This window comes from Bos mutus, chromosome 1 (assembly GCF_027580195.1).
Source record: "Bos mutus isolate GX-2022 chromosome 1, NWIPB_WYAK_1.1, whole genome shotgun sequence".
In the NCBI taxonomy this organism is placed as follows: Eukaryota; Metazoa; Chordata; class Mammalia; order Artiodactyla; family Bovidae; genus Bos; species Bos mutus.
Window position 1 is genome coordinate 149,045,626 of NC_091617.1, and position 21,881 is coordinate 149,067,506.

A 21,881-nucleotide genomic window follows, 5' to 3' on the forward strand; every position below is an offset into this window, starting at 1 on the left:
ATCTTTAATCCATTTTGAGTTTATTTTTGTGTATGATGTTAGAAAGTGTCCTGGCTTCATTGTTTTACACATGGTTGACCAGTTTTCCCAGCACCATTTGTTAAAGAGATCTTCTTTTTCTCCATTATATATTTCTCTTACACTGTTGGTGGGAATGCAAACTAGTACAGCCACTATGGAGAACAGTGTGGAGGTTCCTTAAAAAACTGGAAAGAGAACTTGCCATATGACCCAGCAATCCCACTGCTGGGCATACACACCGAGGAAACCAGAATTGAAAGAGACACGTGTACCCCAATGTTCATTGTTTATGATAGGTAGGATATGGAAGCAACCTAGATGTCCATCAGCAGACGAATGGATAAGAAAGCTGTGGTACATATACACAATGGAGTATCACTCACCTGTAAAAAAGAACACATTTGAGTCTGTTCTAATGAGGTGGATGAAACTGGAGCATATTATACAGAGTGAGGTAAATCAGAAAGAGAAAAACCAATACAGTATATTAATGCTTATACATGGAATTTAGAAAGACAGGAATGATGATCCTATATGCAAGGCAACAAAAGAGACACAGATGCAAAGAACAGACTTTTGGACTCAGTGGGAGAAGGCGAGGGTGGGATGATTTGAGAGAACAGCATTGGAACATGTATATTACCATATGTAAAACAGATGACCAGGGAAAATTCAGTGCATGAAGCAGGGCACTCAAAGCCAGTGCACTGGGACCACCCTGAGGGATGGGGTGGGGAGGGAGGTGGGAGAGGGTTTCAGGATGGGGGCACATGTGCACCCGTGGGTGATTCATGCTGATGTGTGGCAAAAACCACCACAATATTGTAAAGTAATTATCCTCCAATTAAAATAAATTAATTAATTAAAAAAAAGAAAGCATGCATGCTTTCTAGAATACTGAAGAGACTTCTATCACATCAAATAGATTCTCCATATTGACACATAGTATGCTTATTTGTTTGTTTTGCTATTTTGTTTGTCAAGAAAATCTTAAAACTTTATGTAGATCTTTTATCTTTCTTGTTAAATTTATCCTGAGTATTTTGCAGCTTTTTTTCTCTTATTGGTAAATGGAAATTTATTTTGGTTTACTCTTCTGATTTATCTAAGAGAAGAAAATGTCAGAATGTTTATCTTGTACCACCTGGACTTGTCTTATGAGTGTTAATTGTTTATGGTAAAGTCTCTTGAGTTTTCTATCATACTAATCATATTATTTACAAACAAAGATAAGTTTACCTTAACAACAACAACACGCTTTTTCAAAACGAGGAACGAGGGAGAATACAGTTCTAGGCAAATGTCATCTGGAATGCCTTCTTCAAATGTTAGACATTTTGACAACATCTGCTCTAACAGCAAAACACTGAGAACCCAAAATCTCTTTGGAAGAGAAGACTCCCCGGGAAACACAGTCATTTAGGCCACATCTGGTCTGAATTACTTGATTAATTTTCTTTTATTTACTAGTCTTCATTTGACAGTCATGGTACTTTTTTCCAGAGCAGGAGTCAATAAAGCTGTAACTCTTTCTCCATCTGTGGTTCATTTTCCTCTTAGAAGAGATACAGAGGGTTTCAAGGAAAGTTGCTTTATGTTCTGCTATATTTGCAATCCTTCTTTTATTTCAGGGGCTTCCAGGACCAGCAGGAGAGGCAGGGAGTCAAGGCCGTTTGGGAAGCCAAGGAAATAAAGTAGGTCACATTCTTTACACCCATGAAAGCTGAGGTTTTCTTCTCAAGGGAAATGTGTCTGGTTATATTAGCCAAAGCCCTTTCAACACAGAAGAGAACATATCTCATTGCCCCTGTACCCTGGCTTGATTCTTAGAGAGCCAGCAACATCTAAGGACGTGGGTGTGGACCCAGCTGAGGTCAGGGAATCCAGCTCAGCCTCAGCTCATGAGGGGCTACACCCAATCTGACAATCTCAAGGAAGGGGGACTCTTCTAGGACAGCCCTTCCTCCTTTCTCCACCCCCACCCCTTCCTTCTCTTCTTTTATTTCTATCCTCCATTCATATGAACATTTGCTGAATACCTTTAAAGACAAAGTCACTGTGCTGGACCTCAGCTGGACTGATGTCAGCTCCGAAAGGGCAGAGGTCTTTGTTTTGCTCACTGATGCATCCCTAGAGCTTTGAATAGTACCTGGCATGTCATAAGCACTTAGAAAATATCTGTTTAATGAAAGAATTTCTGGGTTGTGAGGTGATAAATATGACAGAATCAACACCACAAAATTGAGAGAATGTTCAAGACAAGAATCTATGATGGTTCTCTGGTGGTTCAGAGGTGAAGAATCCACCTGCCAATGCGGGAGACATGGGTTCCATCCCTGACCCAGGGAGAGCCTACATACCACGGAGCAACTAAGCCCAAGCACGATGACTACTGAGCCTGTGCTCTAGAGCCTGGGAGCCACACTACTGAAGCCCCTGTGCCCAGAGCCCATGCTTCACAGTAAGAGAAGCCGCTGCAGTGAGAAGCCTGTGTGCCGCAACTAGAGAATCGCCAGGGTGGCCATGAAGACCCAGCACAGCCAAAAACAGAGAAACAAAATAAAATTATAAGAGCAAGAACCTATGACATAGGGATAAGGGACTGAACAAGAAGTCTAAACTCAGTGTTCATAGAAGTACTTCAACAAATATTGAAGAAATAAATAAAACACAAGACTGGAAAAACGCCACGAGCAAGTGTTTGGGGGGTGAAATTATCCTCCTGGGGGACCACAAAGAACAGGAAAGTCTGTCGTGACTAACTAGGCAGCCAGTACAGTGTTATTTACAGGTTGTGATCAGCACGTGTGAACACAGTCGGGTTTGGAAGCTTCTAAATAGGCAACTCAGTGTGGGAATATTTTGAAGATGGAGAGATTGTAAGCTAGGAGGAGTGCTGGCCCCCACAGGCTCCAAGACAAGCGAGACTGGGTGACCTGACAGGGTGGGGCCAGGAGGGACTCAGGAGGGGCCTGTGGAGCTCTCCCAGGAGGGGACGGAGACACAGAGGAGAGGGCTGGGCGGGCGCCCCCAACTTGAGTGGGAACCCCATCTCAGAAGCGGGAAAGGCAGAGTGGGCAAAAGAGTGAGGGAAACCCCTTGGTCTGTGGGTGGAGCAGAGAGTCTAAGACTGACTGAAGATGCAGGTTTCAGAATCATTGGAATTTAAAAAAGGCTCTGGTGATGACTCTTTGTAAGAAGGGTAAGAAGAGGCAGAAAAGGAATCCATTGGAAAGGAGGGGGAAGAAGCACACTGGATGCTGAGAAGGAGAGTCTTGGAGGAGCTGGGAGCCTCAGCTGGCATCAAGCAGGTAAGGAGGAAAGGACTAGAGAAGCCACCACTTCTGGTGGCCAAGATGCACCAAAGAATAGAGTCCAAAGTGTAGCAGTTGGCCAGCTGCATAGGACTAAACAGCATGTATGGGATGGAGACCTCAGTAAGGCAGACATGATGGAGCCAGCAGTGGAGGGTCACAAAGACAGCTGATCGCAGGATGAAATGAGATCCATCGGTGACAAAGATAATCAGCTCCGAAAGGGATTACTAGAGATGCGGCATAGCAATAACGGTCTGGAGAGGAAAGTTTGGAACAGATATGATGGTGTCTTCTCACCCTGGAGAGGGCTGCAGGGGAAGTGGTGTCTCCAGAAAAACTCAGTTTGTCCTACAGTGAGGATGCATGTGTGCAGACATCATGGGCGTATAGAGAAGGTTTGAATGTGAAATGAAGGCACTCCATAGGGTGTGACGGAAGAGACCAAGACAGAGGTAGGCAGAGACGGAGGGACCTAGAGCTGGATGTAGATAAGAGTGTAGAAATGTGCAAGGAGATAGATAGCAGCAGGGTAGTTGTGCCACAGAATATCACTGTTAGTAAGAGAGATTTTTGAATGGGAGGGGCAAGAATTTGGGAGGCAAGTGCCCTCAATGCCAGCCCAAACCCCTTGGGAACCTCAAGGTGGATCAAGTTCTCCAAGTCTGAGATGAGCCCCAGACACTTACTCCTATCTTATTCCATTAAGCTCAAGTTCCCAGGGGAGCAACCAACCTGCCAGTTTATTCCAGGCTTCATGTCTGGCTGTAACCAGTAACAAAGTGATCTTGAACAAGCCTTATGGCTTCCTTTGTCTCCCTATCTTCAAGCAGATGGCCTCAAACTTCAGTGTGTGTAAGAATCAGCAGAGAAGTGTATTCATAAAGGCATATCCCTGGGCTCCACCATCAGAGACTGCCACCAGTGGGATCCAGGGATTTCCTTTGGCGTGTGGACCCTAGGTATATGGGAGGCAGGTGGCTTCCAGAGCGCACTTTGGGGGCCACTGCCCTGGAAGAAAGTCTGCAAGGCGGGGGGTCTTCCGCCACCCTTCCATGAAGCCCTAGTCTCTGTGCCCCTCCAGGGATCGGTGTTGGTGGGCACTTGCCCATTTGGACCCCTCACATGTACTGTGTGGTCTTTCTAATCGTAACAATGAGTTCACCACTCCTTCAGTGTGGGCTGCGCACACTTCCACTCTCTTGGAAAGGGAAAGGAGAATAACGAGACAGTGGAGAAACTTAGCCAAACCTTCCTCAGCCAGATGGCCAAGGTCAACAGTGTCAGCCATGTTGACAGGATACACTGTTGATGTGAGAAGAAGGACCCTTCACTTTCTCTCACTATGGGTCTTTTCTCCCCAAACTCATAAAACATAGCATAATCATGAGGAAAACATCAAACTCCAATTGAGGGACATTCTGCAAAATACGTGATCAGTACTCCTCAAAACTGTCAAGATCATCAGAAACCAGAAAATCAGATAAACCGTCCCCATCTAGAGGAACCTACGGAGACATGGGATCCTGGGACTGGAAAAGGAGATTTGGTGGTAAAAACTAAGGGAATATGAATAAAGTATGGACTTGGGGCTTCCCTAGTAGCTCAGTTGGTAAAGAATCTGCCTGCAGTGCAGGATACCCAGGTTCGATCCCTGGGTCAGGAAGATCCCGTGGAGAAGGGAATGGCAACCCACTCCAGACTTCTTGCCTGGAGAATCCCATGGACAGAGGAGCTTGGTGGGCTACAGTCCATGGAATCGCAGAGTCAGACATGACTGTGCAACGAAATTTCCTTTCCTTTTATTAATAAGAATGATTTAATATCCACGGGTTTGTTCTGACAAATATTCCCTACGAATGTAACTAATGTGAAGTTACCAATAGGGGAGGCTAGATGTGGCCTGTATAGGAACTCTTTATACTGCCTTCACAACATTTCTGTAAATTTAAAATTGAGATTTTAAAAGCTTTTTTTTTTTTTTTTCACAAAAAGGAGTTAACCTGCTTTTGTAAACCTATGTTAACTTTCCCAAGTAGCTATATTTCCTCAGTGTGAGACTGAGACTGATTTATAACCCACAGTAGACGTGCTACTAGTCAGAAGTCAGAAACTGTTGCCAGTCATGTCGTGCTATCTTGGTTATCTTGATTAAAACTTGATTAATAGGTCAGTTTCTGCAGCATCCAGATCATTTGTACGGCTCCTCACAGAGAACAGCTTTGTTAATTTTTAAAACTGTCCAGAGCCTGCCCTTTGACTCATGGTAAGACATTTCCGTGGGTGCGGCTCATGGCCCCGAGTTGCTAAGATGGCAACTTGTACCAAACAATATGTCAGACTTGCCAGGGCTTCATTTATCAACGGAGGAGACTTCACTCACCCCCAGCAGTGCCTGTTGAATTGCTTACAAACTCAGTCCCAGCCACAAACCCATGGTCATGGACGCAATTGAAAATTCTTGTCTTAGTCCCATCATTTCTAATGTCCTTTACAAAAGCAACCTAATGAAGACACATGTCATTTTTCTGTTTGACAGGGAGAACCTGGCGATCTGGGAATAAAGGGAGCCATTGGCCTTCGGGGTCCTCGAGGCTTGCCGGTTTGCGTTTTATTCCTACTTTTGATCTGGCTCTTGGACTCTTTTTAGTTCAATAGGTATCTCTTGATGTGAGAAGAAGGGCCCTTCACTTTCTCTCACTTTGAGTCTCTAAAGTCTTTAGAGTGGTTCTCTAAAGAGTGTGATGAAGATAACAGCCCAATCTAGTTGTAGAACTTTCTAGCAATTGAGATTTCATCTTTGTCTTGGCCAGCTTTTCCAAATGACAACTTCCCAGGTCCCAAGCATCCTGGGCAAGGGTACTCTTAAAGCCAAATGACAAAAGGGACAAAGCCTGTGCTTGACATCCTCCAACCTGCTTCCACACTTTCGTCTCACCCAAACCCCTTCATGGGAAACCCAGTCCACCCTTCCACCCATGCTAGGGGCTTCTCACTGAGTCCTGTACAAGGATCCAGCAGCAGCCAATACCCAGACACTTAGATCTTTCTTTTATCCAGCAAACTGAAATGCTTCAGATATAAGGTATATCTCTATATAAATACAAATGTAACCCAGGAGAGATAACACTTCTGCCTTCTTTTATTAAGATTATTATACATCTGAAGTTTTCTCATTTCATTCTCAGAACACGATTCGCAGGTGTAATTATGATTTTTCCTTTATGATGAGGCAAGTGAGACTAAGTGACAATGCCTTGTCTGCATTTGCTACTGAGAGTTCCGTTGAGCGTCACTATGTCAGTGGCCTGTCCCCGAGGGAGACTCCTGCTGCTTGATTTTTCCTAAGCAAAACAAAAAACTGGCTGTCTAGTTCTCTTGTGAAGAAGCCTATCTGCATCTGCAGTTGGGGGTGTTTGTAAATAATTGCTTCTTCTTGCAGGGTGATGACGGCAACCCAGCTTATGGAAGTGTTGGAAGTAGAGGAGCAAAGGTAAGACGCGTTGCCTAAAAGCCGGTCACTTTCAATTCTGTTGTTGCTGTTTTGGGCCGCATTTAAGAGGAAAAAAAGGAGTGAATAAGGTAGCCTTAGATCTTTGGAGATAGATTTTGATCATTTATTTGATGACATCTTATGGAGAATACAGTAGGAAAACACTTGATAGTTTAAGGGGCATGCAACAATTGAAACTCGAAATTAATTTTCAGTTCTTTGCAGAGATGCGTATTCAGGGGCTGACTGGTTCCAGCTTGAACACGTCATCTAATCTAGAGCCTGAGGGAGGCTGTAGACATATTCCAAAATATGTCCTCTGAATATGTTTACTCTAACTGTTTGTGAGGAGTTCTCCAGGGCCTTTCCTAACGCAATGGGCCAAGCAGTAATTTTAAGATTAAACCTCATAACTTTATATGAGAATTATAACTTAACATTGTCACTGAATACTTCAGTGCTGGAAGTAAGACAGATAACTTTACCCAAAGCAGTGATTGCTATATACCAACAATAACCACTTAGAAATCATAGTAACACCCATAAAAACATAATATAGTTAAGAATATCCTTTCTACAAAAATATTCAAGACCTAAAACAAAAATTACTGGGATATAAAATTTCAGTAATTGGAGACATAACAAATACTTGTTGGAAAGTCTAAAATATTACAAGGATCAATGTAATTTCAAGTGAAATCCCAATGAGAATGATGTAAGAGGCTGTCTAGAAGGATAAACAAACCCCCAAAAGCTAAAATTTCTTTTTAAAAAACCCTAATGAATGAAGGATTTCCAGTGAAATTTTCATGGAAAGTAGCCTTAGTATTTGATAAAAGTGGAACTATTGAGTGGCTAATAGCCCTGGAATATTGAAAGTGTTAGTTGCTCAGTTGTGACTAAGCTCAGTTGAAACCCCATGAACTGTGACCCTCCAGTCTCCTCTGTCCATGAGAATTCTCCAGGCAAGAATACTGGAGTGAGTAGCCATTCCCTTCTCTAAGGGATCTTCCTGACTCAGGGATCGAACCCGAGTCTCCTGCATTACAGGCAGATTCTTTACCATCTGAGCCACCAGTGAAGCCACTGAAATATTAGCCGCTCTTTAAAATGAATGTGAATGCTTTTATACATAATACATAGAACTTAGGTGACAATGTCAAGTAAAAATCAAAAGGTAATAAGAAAAAAAAATGTATCCTAACTGTGCTAAAATGCATTTTTAAAAGATTAAATAAAATATGGCAAAAACTTTATAGTAATGGTTCTGGGAAGTGAAATTTGGGTGAACTTTCTTCTTTCTGTCTTTTTATTATTTTAAATATATTTGAGGAGATATTACTTTTAATGTCAGAAAACAAACATTATCTTAAATAAAATACTTTTTTCATCAAGTTAGGATTATCATACATTTACAACTATAGCCTGTGGCCAAAGTAAGGCAAACAGAGCACCAGAAACCAAACGATCAGATTTAGTCTGCAGGCTTCCCCAATTTCTCCCTCAAAGTTGAAATCCAGTTTAAGAACACTGTTTCAGAAACACATGGTCAGATCACCAGCTGTCCTGTTGAATGTCTACATTTGAAGGAGAGCCAAGGTGTACGTTTTACCCATTGATCTTAGGTTGTCATGATGTTTTGGTGAGACCGGTCAATAGTTTAATTTAGAGACTGGAGTTAGTGTCTCAGACCATGCAGTACAGTTTGTTTTGGCCCTTTGTTGGTTCAGAGGCATTTAAAATAAATAAGGCAGCAGGCAAAATTAAAGTCAATATAAACCGATGCCAGTGATATGTGCATATATTAATTTTCTCAATTATAGGGGCAAGAAGGATTCCCTGGAGAAATCGGACCTAAGGTACTGTGTACTTTATGCTAACTAGAGATCAGAGATGCTCCTGGGTTTATGAAATGTGTTATAGGACAAAAGAAGAAAAATTAATTATAAATGAATAAAAAGAAACCTTTATGGAGCAAGGGGAAAAGAAAGAAGCAGGCTTTTAAAAATAATCTTTTATTTCTAGCTTTTTAATTCACTAGGAAGAAATCATCCATATTTTCCTCCTCACGTGTCCTCCTCCCCCTCTACCATATGTATTTTCTTCTTTGCCCAAGGGAAGTAAAATGTGAGAAAAACCAGAATTACCTGATCTCACTTGCCTCAGTTCTCCTAATGTGTTTGTAAGTCACCTTCAGGTAATAAGTTTAGCCATGATGTCCTCTAGCTTAAGGCTTCCACTCCGACTGGAAACACTGACTGAGCTCAGTAAATGCCAGCTCCTGTGATAGGATCAGGGGACAAAGTAAAAAGCACGGTCCATATCTCCAAGGAGGCTGTGTTTCATCTGGAGAAACAGAAATAAAACAGTGAGACTCCAGGGGGCTGTGCTGAGAATCAGAAAATGGGGTTATCAGGGCAAAGACACTTCACAGAAGGCTATTAAAGATAAAAGCATATGTGAAAAATGTCTTCATGTTGGAACCAGTATAAAAACACAATGAGATATACCTCTTTGGTTTTAGTAACCGTTTTGTTTTATTTTTCTGAACTTATTTAGGGTGAGGTCGGGGACCCTGGTGGCCCAGGACAAACTGGACCCAAGGGCGCTAGAGGCAAGACGGTGAGTTTCGTCGGTCGTAAAAGCCTGACAACCTCAACTACCGTGGGAAGTCCTTTCTCAGGCTCTTACAGTCGTTTGAGTTGGCACTCGGTCCCAAAAGCTTGTAAAACGTGTAGGTTTTGTTAAGGCAAACTTGGGGCAGGGAGATGGATATTTGGCTCCTTCTTTGCCAGCAATAAGGCAACGAACCATTGGCTCTTAGTGACCGGGTTCACCTGATCTGACTGATAAGGTACCAATCTTAACACTGGAAATAAATTGTGCATTTTTTTTTTAAGGAAACCTTGTGGTCCAAAACAGTGTTTGCATTTAATCCTAGCCCCTCAGCAGACCTCATGTAACTTACTGCCCACTGGCGTCTTGTCTCCCTTGTTAAGGTCTCGTCTAACTACTTTAAGGAGATGATCTTCTCCCAATTTAGCTCAGGAAAGTGCCTCTTGAGCTCTCTGAGAAAGTTTCCATTTATCATGTAAGACGGTGCCTAAAGCTTTGGGCCACTCAGAATAACATCCCATCTCCCGTACCCTAGAAGCATCCGCACTCGTAACTTGAGCTTGCCTCGGGTTCTCGTGGGCTAACAATGGCTTTTGCCTTTGCTGACTCTATTTACCATACATTGCAAAAGTGAGATGGTCACTTTATAAAAGACACAATCTTATGACAGTCATCTCCTGAGACTTTATCTCTTTTCATCAGAACAACTCCGATCAGGTAAATAGATCTTGATACCATGTCAATTTCTGGATAAGAAAAACACAAAGTGTGATGAAAAAAAACGCTGTTACTTGAGGCGGCTTTTCAGTTTTGTCACCATAGTTAGTTTGACCCTAATCTGTTTTCTCCTACAAAGTATAGCGAAAACTGTATGCGAAGAGACTATTCATGAGGGCTTTAGGGGTACGAAGTAAAGAAACTTCTTTCCCTCCATCCTGCTTTTCCCAAGAGGCCTGTTTCCTGGCTGTAATTCTTTTCCTTATACATGTTTTTGGTTGACTGTCCCTTAACATTTTTGGTCTCAAAGAAAAAAAAAAAAAAAGACTGATAAAGATAATTGGAAAAGACCTTCAGATTAATCTAGATGTCATCTGCATTGAAATACATCTTGATCTTTTCCCTCAACGTGTTAATGAGGTAGTTTACCCTTGAACACTGGAGGCCCGTAAACACGGCCAGCAGTTTCTTGGGTTCTCTTAGTACCCAGTGACATATTCATCACTAAAATAAATATATATATATATAGCTAATGGGGAATATATAATCTTTTTCTCTTGGCCTTTGGTTACTTCATTTTTTTTCCCCACATTGGACAATTTATCACTATCTTCAACTTGCTTATTTCACCTGCCAAGCTGCCTTTTTCTACAACTTGTATTTTTGAGTTTGAAGTTTAGACACTGAAAAACTTCCAAGTTTTCGTTGGAGGGTTTTGGTAATAAAGCTTTGAGTATCTCTTTAGTTCTCTTGGATTGATTACATTCCTAGTTTGCTGCTGCTGCTGCTGCTAAGTTGCTTCAGTTGTGTCCGACTCTGTGCGACCCCATAGATGGCAGCCCATCAGGCTCCCCCATCCATGGGATTCTCCAGGCAAGAACACTGGAGTGGGTTGCCATTTCCTTCTCCAATGCATGAAAGTGAAAAGTGAAAGTGAAGTCACTCAGTCGTGTCCAACTCTTAGCGACCCCACAGACAGCAGCCCACCAGGCTCCTCCGTCCATGGGATTTTCCAGGCAAGAGTACTGGAGTGGGGTGCCATTGCCTTCTCCGACATTCCTAGTTTAAGTTTTCTAAATCTTTACCTTTTTTCACCCCAACTGAAGCATTTGTTTTTTCGTTTTTTGTTTTTTTGAAAATGCCATAATTTTTAACCTGCCTTGTTTGGGGTATAAAGGTATGTTTGTATTTATACTTTTTATCAACTTTACACGTGCACACCCTTCAAGGCAGGGCTCCTCAGCCACAGTACCACTGGCGTTTTCGGCTGGGTAATCGCTGTGGGGGCTGTTCCTTGCTTTGCAGGATGTTTAGCAGTGCCCCTGGCCTCTACCCACGAGGCTCAGCGCCACCCATCCCCCTCTCCCCATCATGACAGCCAAAAATACCTCCAGTCATTGTCAAATGTCCCCACAGGAGTCAGGGTTGAGGGACACAGACTTGCCCCCAGTTTTTTTTTTTTTTTTTTCTGCCTGAAATTCTTTTTTAAACTATCCTATCCGGTCCCACCACTTCATGGGAAATAGATGGGGAAACAGTGGAAACAGTGTCAGACTTTATTTTTCTGGGCTCCAAAATCACTACAGATGGTGACTACAGCCATGAAATTAAAAGACGCTTACTCCTTGGAAGGAAAGTTATGACCAACCTAGATAGCATATTCAAAAGCAGAGACATTACTTTGCCAACAAAGGTTCGTCTAGTCAAGGCTATGGTTTTTCCTGTGGTCATGTATGGATGTGAGAGTTGGACTGTGAAGAAGGCTGAGCACCAAAGAATTGATGCTTTTGAAGTGTGGTGTTGGAGAAGACTCTTGAGAGTCCCTTGGACTGCAAGGAGATGCAACCAGTCCATTCTGAAGGAGATCAGCCCTGGGATTTCTTTGGAAGGAATGATGCTAAAGCTGAAACTCCAGTACTTTGGCCACCTCATGGGAAGAGTTGACTCGTTGGAAAAGACTCTGATGCTGGGAGGGATTGTGGGCAGGAGGAGAAGGGGACGACAGAGGATGAGATGGCTGGATGGCATTACTGACTCGATGGACGTGAGTCTGAGTGAACTCTGGGAGTTGGTGATGGACAGGGAGGCCTGGCGTGCTGTGATTCATGGGGTCGAAAAGAGTCGGACACGACTGAGCGACCGATCTGATCTGATCTGATTTTTGTTTCATGGCTGAAACATCTCATCTCTCTAAGGACATAAATTAGTACTTTTGAAGTCTCCTTTGCCCAACATAGCCTGTTCCTGGCAGTGTTTTTTTCTACCCTGCTCTTTGTCTCTCTCTGCCCAGCTCACGAGTCTCTCTATTGAAGAGCTGAGGACACAAAATCTAACTGGAAGCCCCAAGGAAGTAAATGGGGCTCGTCAACTACAGGTTTCACTGAAGAGTGATCTGACTGAGTTGCTACTTAGCAAACATCTGAGACCAGCATCCTGGGGTCTTTCTTCTCTGTCTAGTCAGATTCCCCTGAGAAGATTGTTTCAATCTTCCACCTAAGGGTGAAGGTCTGGCTGCCAGCTTTCCAGGAGCCCCAGCTTTCCAGGGGTCTCACATCTATTCCACAGCTTCACTTGATTACCTTGTATTCTGGACCATACCACCAACCTTCAGCTCTGCCTGGGTTTCCTGGTGTGTAGCCACCTCAGTTTCACCTTTGCCATCAAGGAGAAAGAAGGGACATTTGACTCAACTGTTGAGAATGGGGAGGAAGCCCGGGAATTCCCCAACCAAGCTGCCTTATTTGCCCTCTCTCCTACACCCACACTTCTAGAGGTACTTTCTGAGAACGCATCATAAAACACTCAGCCTCCTAGCTTTCCCTGCTGCTGGCCTAGGATTCAGCTTTTTCAGCTCTAAGTCATTTAATGCTTTCCAGTTTGAAAGCTATTGTCTCATTTCTCATTCCCCCTATGTTTGTTATTTTTTGTCTTAAAAAAAAAAAAAAGTCTGCTTAGTATTATTTTAGTAAAACACTGGAGGGAAAAAAAGTAAGCACTTATGTCCAATATACATTTTTCCCCCCTGGAGGTTAATCTATATCTTCTAAATAAAATAGTAAGGTTGCATTTTGTCTTGCTTTGTCACTCAACCCAGCATGCTGTGCATATCATTGGAAGACACAAAGGTCATCTAGTAATTATTTGCTATTTAATAGGCAATGCTTTTACAGATTAAGTTGGTTTTAAACAACCTTGTTTTTCACTCTCATAAAGCTTGTACATCTCATGACATTACTAATGAACAAAGAAATACTGTCCTAATTTTTAAACTAAATTCTTGCTTTCTTTATGATAAATTATGTTGTTGAATGCACACACGTAAGCTAAGTAGTCAACAGCTGGTGTTTTTTTGCTGCTGCTATTCCCCATTTTACTACAGATATTTCCAGCCACGTGTTCTATGCTTTCTTGTGGTTCTTTCAAGAGTTTTTATATTTAAATTTTTGCTTTTCTGAGTTTTTTTTGTTGTTGTTTTCATGTGTTTGTTAGTTTAGTCACCTACTAAATTCAGATAAATTGAGATAAAAATTCATTTAGATAGAAGTTTCTCCCTTGACCCAGCAATTCTAGTTCTAGCAATCTTTCTTAAGGAAATAATCAGAATTGCACATATGACTTTATAGTGGCATGCTTATTGCAACAACAGCAAACTTAAATGCCAACAATAAGGAACTGATTAAATAAATCAGTATATTCATTTGATAGAATACTATGGCAGCCATGATGGAGAAGGCAATGGCAACCCACTCCAGAGTTCTTGCCTGGAGAATCCCAGGGACAGAGGAGCCTGGTGGGCTGCTGTCCATGGGGTCGCAGAGTCAGACACGACTGAAGAGAAGTAGCAGCAGCAGCAGCATGGTGGCCATGAAAGGCAATTTTTGTGAAAGAATATTTAGTTATATGAAAATGTCCAGAAATACATGTTTAGTTTAAAAGGCAGCAATAAAAAGTATATAAATATATTAAGATGGAATGTAAAATACCAGATATGAACTCTAATGTAAACTATGAACTTTGGGCGATTATGATGTCAATGTAGGTTCATCAGTTGTAACAAATGTACCACTCCAGTTGGGGATGCTAGTAACGGGGGCATCTAGGAATGTGAAGGATCAGGATACATATCGGAAATGTCTGTAACTTCTTAATTTGTTTTCTGAACCTGAAATTGCTTTTAAAAAATACTTGTTAGAATTAAAAATAAAGACCATGATTTTAATCTAAATATAGATAGATAGATAGATAGATAGATATAGGTATAGATATAGATAGATTAACACCAAAAGGATAAATAAGTAAAAGACTAGAAGAAGAAACAACAAAATGTCAGCGAGTATTATCTGAGGGAGAAGAGGCTGCTGAGGATGTTTTTCCTTCTGTGTGCTTTTTGGGAATCGCTCAGTTTTCTAAAGTGAAAGTGTGCTGGGGTCCAGCCCCAGCTGATCCAGGGTATTTGAAGGGGAGACGGCGTCGGCAACTATTTAAATATTCATCAAAGATATAAAGAGTAGTAGAATGAGGATAGCTCAGTAGGAAAATTCAGTGGAGAAAAGAGGCTGAGTAGCTTGGTTTACGCGGAAAATCAATATAACCTGTGACACCAGGTTAGCTCTGACCATGGAGGCTGCAGGCGCCCTCTCGAATAGCAGAAGGTGCCCCACCTTAGACACCTTCTTGAGTGGGTCTTAGAAGCCCAGGCAAATAAATGGTCGCAGAGGACCTCCACACTCCAGATGGAAACTTCAGCCGGAATGTGAAAAGAAAGAATGACATGGGGAGACCAAGCTTTGCTGAGCAAGGCCTGTAGCTTTATTTTCAACAGGGCCTTTTATACCGTAAGTTGCACATAGAGGATAATAGGGGATGTGAAATCATACAAAGTCAGCAGTCTTTGATCCTTATCAAAAACCAGAGTTTCTTTCCTGCAAATTTATTGTATTCAAATGGTTTAGGTGATTTACATCAGCTTCTGGCCAGAAGGCCTATTAACATTTTATGACTCTTGACAAAGGTTTGTCAACCGTAAGACTAATTTTCTCTAAGAGTAATTATTTTAAGGTTTGGCGCCATCCTCCGAAGGCGTTAGATAAAATTGCATTCCTATAGGGCAGAGGTGCAGTGGGTTTACAACAAAGGAAAGAATTTATTACCTTAAGGGTCTAAAGTTGCTAACACCAAGGCCACTACTTATTTTTTCTACATACCAACTATATTAATTAATACACATTCAAGGATACAATACAGGGGATGTGGAAACCTGGCAGCAAGCATTGTCTCATCAGTGAAATCTTTTACTAGTTTTATTCTGACGGTTTCTAACTCTCTGAGAGGCTCTAAGCTAATTGAATATCTTAAGCTTCCCATGCCTCTCGAGGCTGAGAGACTGTAAACAATCATATGCATAGCTGTAGGAGTCCGGGTAAACTTGTCAGGCGAGTTAGAGAGCTATCTGAGGGGTTTAGATTTAAACACTCCTAATGCCCAGGAACTTTATTAACTGGAGCTGTCAGTTAACTCTTTATCAGAGAGAGCGAGATGGTGGTGGGGGACAGCCCCCAGTAAAGTCAGAGGTGAGAGCACAAAGCAGTAAAGTAGGCAGACTCTGGTTTTTGGGGGTAGATGCTCGAGAATATCCAGGGGGACTCCTGAGGCTCGATCCCACCTTTACGTATGCCGAGCCTCCTTCCTCATGACCTTTGTCATGAATGGAGTGCCTCTTGCCGGCTCCCGGCAAAAGTGTATTGCTTTTGAAATGTAAAACACCCACATAGCACACAAACATATATGTATAATTTTAAGGTAAATAAATTCTGCTTTAAGGTATCTGCTGGGCTTCCCGGAGAACCAGGATCCCCTGGGGAGCTGGGACCTCCTGGACGCAAGGTAAATCAAAAACCCATAAATCACATCAGCTCCTTTTCCAGATAAAAAGTCAGTGCCCGAAGTCTTCATTATCCAAATGCATATGCTTTCTGTGTTTGCAGCTTGTCAATGATTTCCACCACTTTTCCACCTTCAATGTCCTCAGGGAGAGGAGGAAAAAAAATGCTGATTAAATATTAGTTGCTATTTCTTGGGTGGTGGGGGGAACTGAGGAAGGAAGCAAAAAGACATTTCTTATTTCATCTAGAATGAGGTTTCTCAATGATCAGTGAATTTTATTTATCTGACCAATCCTTGCCTTTTTTCTCAGAGTCAGTGATCAGTGAATGAAAGAAAGGGAGAGGAAATTAACAAATAGTGAATAAGCTCCCAACAGTGCATTCACATGGAACTTATTTTCTTGAGGAGTTTGGGTGGGGCGCCGTCACATTTTTCCCCGTCTCTTTGAGCTCTTTGAGCAGCCAGACTCTTCCTGTTCCAACTTGAGACTGAACAGATGAAATACAAAATAATTCCACTTTGTTCTTTCTATCCCCTACCCAGATAGATAGAAATGTACATATATATATATATATATATATATATATATATATATGATCATATATATGTATATATGGTCATATACATATATATATATATATATATATATATACACTCATTTTTGGAAGACAGTGCGGATTGCCTTTCCAGATATTTGGCCTGTCTAGGCCCTTTGTCATCCAGCTGATGATGGGCACAGATTCAGGCTCTGCTCAGCGGCTGCCCAGTGACCAAGGCAAAGTGTTGGGGAACTCAATACCTCTGCATTAAGGAGGGCCCAGCACAGGGGATGGCTCAGCCTTGTCTAGTTCTAGCCCCAGGGTCTGCTGCAAAGCTCTCCCGGCCGGTGTCTCATTGCCAGCTCCGTCTTTATCTTCTGGACAACCCTTATCATCGTCCAGAGACACAGCAGGAGGACAGTGGCCGCTGGAGGCTCACTATGTACAGTTCCCTCCCCTTAGAGCGTTATTGTTAATCTAATGATGAGTATCCTACAGGGAGTTTTTTTGTCCCTCTTAGTGAGAATAAAAAGGTTAAGAAGCTATCTTTTTCTTAGAGTAATGTTGATGCATATTCTGGCTCCTGCGATGTGCTTCCAAAACCCTGAAACCACATTCTTTTTGTTTCCCCAGGGTGTGAAAGGGGCCAAAGGATTGGCTTCGTTTTCTGTATGTATCTGTTGACTCCAACAGAGCCCAAGCATCCCGTGACATTTATTTATTTCTCAACTTGCAGGACCTGGAGTCTGTTGGTTAATTCATTCTGTTTTATCTTTTGAACTGCAGACATGTGAGCTCATCCAGTATGTGCGGGACCATAGTCGTAAGTACCCGCTTAGGATGATCACCCGGGGTGTCAGCATTCATAGGAAAAAAGCAGCAAATTCTGCATTCAAAATTGAGACTAGTTACCAGACAGTTTCTTAAAACTAGCGATGTCACTGTGTGTATTTGGAGGTGGCATAGACTGATGTCTGTTAACTCCCTCTCTGGCTCCCAGCATGTCTACTGAAACGCGTCCCAACACTAACGAAGGATACATCTAGTGCTTTTAATCAGGGAAAAATGAAGATAGGAGGTCAGAACTCTCCTGATGGTGAGATCAACCAGTGAGGAGTCACGTTAAACTTTATAAAATTATTAACCCCTGACAACAGCTAAGGATCGAATTCAGCTGCTGTGAAAGAGCCAGCCATGGCAAGGAGGTATCCTGGCAGGTGGGAACTCTGACATTTATCATTCCCTGAGAAGGTGTGCTTGACTGCCTTGAATTAGACTCATTTGCTTCTAAAATTACCCAGTCTACCTGTATTTTCTTTACTTTCAAAGTTTTAATAGCAAGAAATGGGTTTTGATTTGGCAAAGGCTCTTTTGAATTTGCTTTGAGACCCTTAGAACAGGCTCTTCTATCAAAACGCATGTTAGCAGCATCAAAGGAATGCCATGGACAAGATGAGGAGACTTGGTTGCTTAATGTTCACCTACAAACGACTTCTTAGATAAACGTTAGGATTGAAAGAAATGTCACAGTTCCCTCAAGGCATCTGGGGGGAGAAAACAGACAAATTAAGATCCTATTTCTGGAGAGAGTATGGGTCTCAAAGACAGACTTTGCAAAGCTTTGAATGCAGTGCTGATCTTAACTCTGCCTTGTAGCAGAATGGAACCATCCATTCTGGGAATCAAATCTATGCATTGGATCATGAAGATTGCTTGCTTTGAGGCTGGACTAACAGAGTGGGCTTTCTGATGTTGGAGCCATGTGACATATATTGACTCAAGGGTAGACCCAAGTGTGATGAGATCTGAGCTTTCAAAATGTGAGCGATTTAACACAGAATTGTAAATCCAAAACCAGGTACAAAACTGCTTCAGAAGTGTCATTTAGAACAAGAAAGAAAATTACAGCCAATGACTTCTGCCTGTTATAAAAGTATGTGATCATGTGAACACACGGCTAGGCCCTTCTCAAGGCCTTGCCAGGGGCCCCTCGGGTGAGAGGCTGGCAACAGTGCTGCCCAGAACTTTCTGCAATGATGGAAGTGTCCACTGCACTGTCCAACATGTAGCCACTGGCCACAGGGGAATTTGAGCCTTGATGGATGGTTAGTGCAAGTGAAAAGCTGCATTTATCTCATTTAATTTAAATTAATTCAAATGTTGATAGTCACACGAGACGGGTGGCCTTCTTATTGGACAGTGTGGCCCTAAAGTTTAAGCTTCATTTGTGTTAGCCGCTCGTCGCATCCGACTCTTTTTAGACCCCCATGGACTGTAGCCCCCCCAGGCTCCTCTGTCCATGGGATTGTCCAGGCAAGACCACTGGAGTGGGTAGCCATTCCCTTCTCAAGGGATCTTCCTGACCCAGGGATTGAACCTGGGTCTCCTGCCTTGCATGCAGATTCTTTACCGACTGACCCACTAGGGAAACCCACGTAAGAGAGTAATCTGTCAACTTTTCACTTTCATGCATTGGAGAAGGAAATGGCAACCCACTCCAGTGTTCTTGCCTGGAGAATCCCAGGGATGGGGGAGCCTGGTGGGCTGCCGTCTATGGGGTCGCACAGAGTCAGACACAACTGAAGTGCATTGAAGTTGAAGATGTTTGATACTCTGTGTCCCAGAAATTCTGTTTCAACACAAATCCCTAGAGAAAGCTTCATTTACTTAAGACTAAATCTATCGAGGATGTTTACACATACACACATGTATATAAATATGTATATATGTGTACCTATATGTAATCAATAGCTATAGATACCTACACAGGGAAATTTAGAGTGAAAAGGGGTTAAGACCTTTTAACTTTCCAAATTCGGTGCCTCTCTCTGCAATGTGCTGCCCCCTCCCAGGCAGAGAGCCTTTCCCTCTGGCAGCTGGCTGCCTGCTGCTGACTTATGGCCCTCCCGAGTCTCCAGCCCTGTTTCTCTGTGGAAGGACCTGTGTTTTTACCAAGATGCTTGATCTGTCTGCATATCTTCAAACACTATTTGTGGCCTTGATTTGTTGAGTCGTCTACAAAAAGCTCACGAAGTAGAGTCTCGGTTGCCATGATTTCTTACACAATACAGAACGCTGTTCTCCTACCAAATAATAACCAAACTTCTTTTGTTCTTCTTCCCCAGCTGGCAGACAGGGTGAGTAATTTTATTTATAGCATATTATAATCAAGCTCCAAAATGTCGCACATCTGGAAAGATGAGTTAGAACATTGTGTTGCCTGCCAAATTATAAAAAGTTTATCTAAGCCCTCTTGGTAGTACAGCCGTAGCCCCGCCTCCAATAAATCACTCACGTTTAAGCTGAGTCTCACAACTCTTTGTCAACCAAGTTTTTGATCTTTTAATTATTAACATTTTAATGACTACCAGTACCATTTACCTTACCAGTAGACTTTCTGTAATAATATTTTTTCCTCCCTCCCTTTTCTCTCTCTATTTATGTCTGTAGTCTAGTTTTTAAGGATTAAGGGCAAAGGGCAAAAGTGCATGGAATAAAGCTAGGGATGATAAGATAGCAAGTAAGCTACATGTGTAGCTCAGATAGTGCTAAAACCTATGGAGATCATGGCTGATGTTAATTACCAAATTGGCTTAATATCTTTCTGGGCCAGTTTTCAGGAATATTATAAAAACTGGATACATGATGTTTCTGTTATAACCCAGAGGGCGATGGCCCTCCATACCTTTATACCCTTATACTTTTTTTATATAAATGCATCTGTGCCCTCTGGTTGCTTGTTCACTCATCCAGCAAATATTTATTGGAAGCCCATTATATTGCAGTCTCTGTCCCAGACAGTGCTGACTAAGAGGGGCATAATTCCTGTCTTTGGAAGCTTCCATTCTTGTGGAGGATCCAGATAAGTGAACAAGCAAAAGAATTACAGAATCCTTTGGTTACTATGAAAGAGATAAAGAATGGAATATTCTGTTACAGAATAACATTAGAGGAGGGGGGAAATGCCTCTGAAGGGCGGGTTCATCAATGAGGCAATGACACTAAAGTTTGGATGAAGAATAAAAAAGAAGCTGGCTTTGCAAGATCCAGGCAGGGAATCCTGCAAGTGCAAAGGCCACAGCACAGGAGAGACCCAGGTGTTTTCAAGTTCCTGATGGAAGCCCACGGCCACAGAGACATGATGACGAGGGGGACGTGGCATGTGAAGAATTGGAGAAGGAAGCAGGGACTTTCCCACTGGGTTTTGTAGGTTACATTTAGGAGGCCAGGTTTTATTCAAAATGGAATGGGAGGGCATTAAAAGTATTGAAGGTATAAAAGTGAACTGACGAACAAGTTTTTAAGGTTTATTTTGGCTGCTGTGGGAGAGTACATTGTAGGGAAAGTGAAAGTTCTATACAGTCCACGGAATTCTCCAGACCAGAATACTGGAGTGGGTAGCCTTTCCTTCTCCAGGGGATCTTCCCAACCCAGGGATTGAACCCAGATCTCCCACACTGCAGGCAGATTCTTTACCAGCTGAGCCACAAGGGAAGCCCAAGAACACTGGAGTGAGTAGCCTATTCCCTCTCCAGGGGATCTTCCAGACCCAGGAATTGAACCAGGGTCTCCTGCATTGCAGGCAGATTCTTTACCAACTGAGCCACCAGGGAAGCCTTGTAGGGAGGATGTGTGTAAAAGCCAGAGGACTCGTGTTAGAGGGAGGGGCCGTGTGGGGCTCTTCTAGGCCAGCTTGGCAGTGGCCTGGACGGGCCTCCGTTGCTGGGTGGTGGTCCCCTGGAGGGGCCTGGGTTCGCCTCCCTCTGTCCTCATTGTCACTTGCTCTGGGCTGTGCAGTGACTGTCAGCACATCGGTCCTCCACTTGGGGACTCACGTCTGGATGGGTCCTCCCCAGCGCCTCCACAGTCCAGCCCAGCGTTCCTGAGAATCCTCGGGGTGCTGGCAGCATGCTGGTGAGCCTTGAGGGATTTTTCTCGAAAAGCTTGAATTTTTTGTTATCGTCAGCCAGTGTGCTTGTATCTTTTTCCCCCTTTACAGAGCTGAGGCTGCAATGCTGTTATTGCTGCTGTTGCTCCCATGTGAGACAGCAGCCCAAACAAAATCTAGTGGAAACTTGGTCGTGTTTGGTCACAATTTTACTCAGTTTTTATGGTAAAATTGCCGTGACCTTGATTTTTTGAAATTTCTGAAATTTTTAAGTTTCTGCTCAGCCCACTAAATTAGACTCAGAAGCTAGTAATTCTGCCCTTCTGCCTTGAGACGCGCAATTCGGGGGTTGAACATTTATTCTTGCTAGTCCTTTTGCCTGTGAAGGTCCCAGCATCTAGGACCAGAAG

General features: G+C 42.7%; 1 protein-coding gene across 1 annotated transcript in view; it reads left to right on the plus strand.

The window, feature by feature from the left end:
* Positions 1 to 21,881, plus strand: part of COL6A6 (collagen type VI alpha 6 chain) — a 173,729-nt gene that overhangs the window by 124,376 nt on the left and 27,472 nt on the right. Inside the window, exons 24-32 of the mRNA XM_070377208.1 lie at positions 1,653 to 1,715; positions 5,875 to 5,937; positions 6,778 to 6,828; positions 8,652 to 8,687; positions 9,388 to 9,450; positions 15,982 to 16,044; positions 17,217 to 17,252; positions 17,370 to 17,406; positions 19,709 to 19,720. Of these exons, the coding sequence (XP_070233309.1) occupies positions 1,653 to 1,715; positions 5,875 to 5,937; positions 6,778 to 6,828; positions 8,652 to 8,687; positions 9,388 to 9,450; positions 15,982 to 16,044; positions 17,217 to 17,252; positions 17,370 to 17,406; positions 19,709 to 19,720 (424 nt within the window). The remainder of the gene's footprint in view (positions 1 to 1,652; positions 1,716 to 5,874; positions 5,938 to 6,777; positions 6,829 to 8,651; positions 8,688 to 9,387; positions 9,451 to 15,981; positions 16,045 to 17,216; positions 17,253 to 17,369; positions 17,407 to 19,708; positions 19,721 to 21,881) is intronic.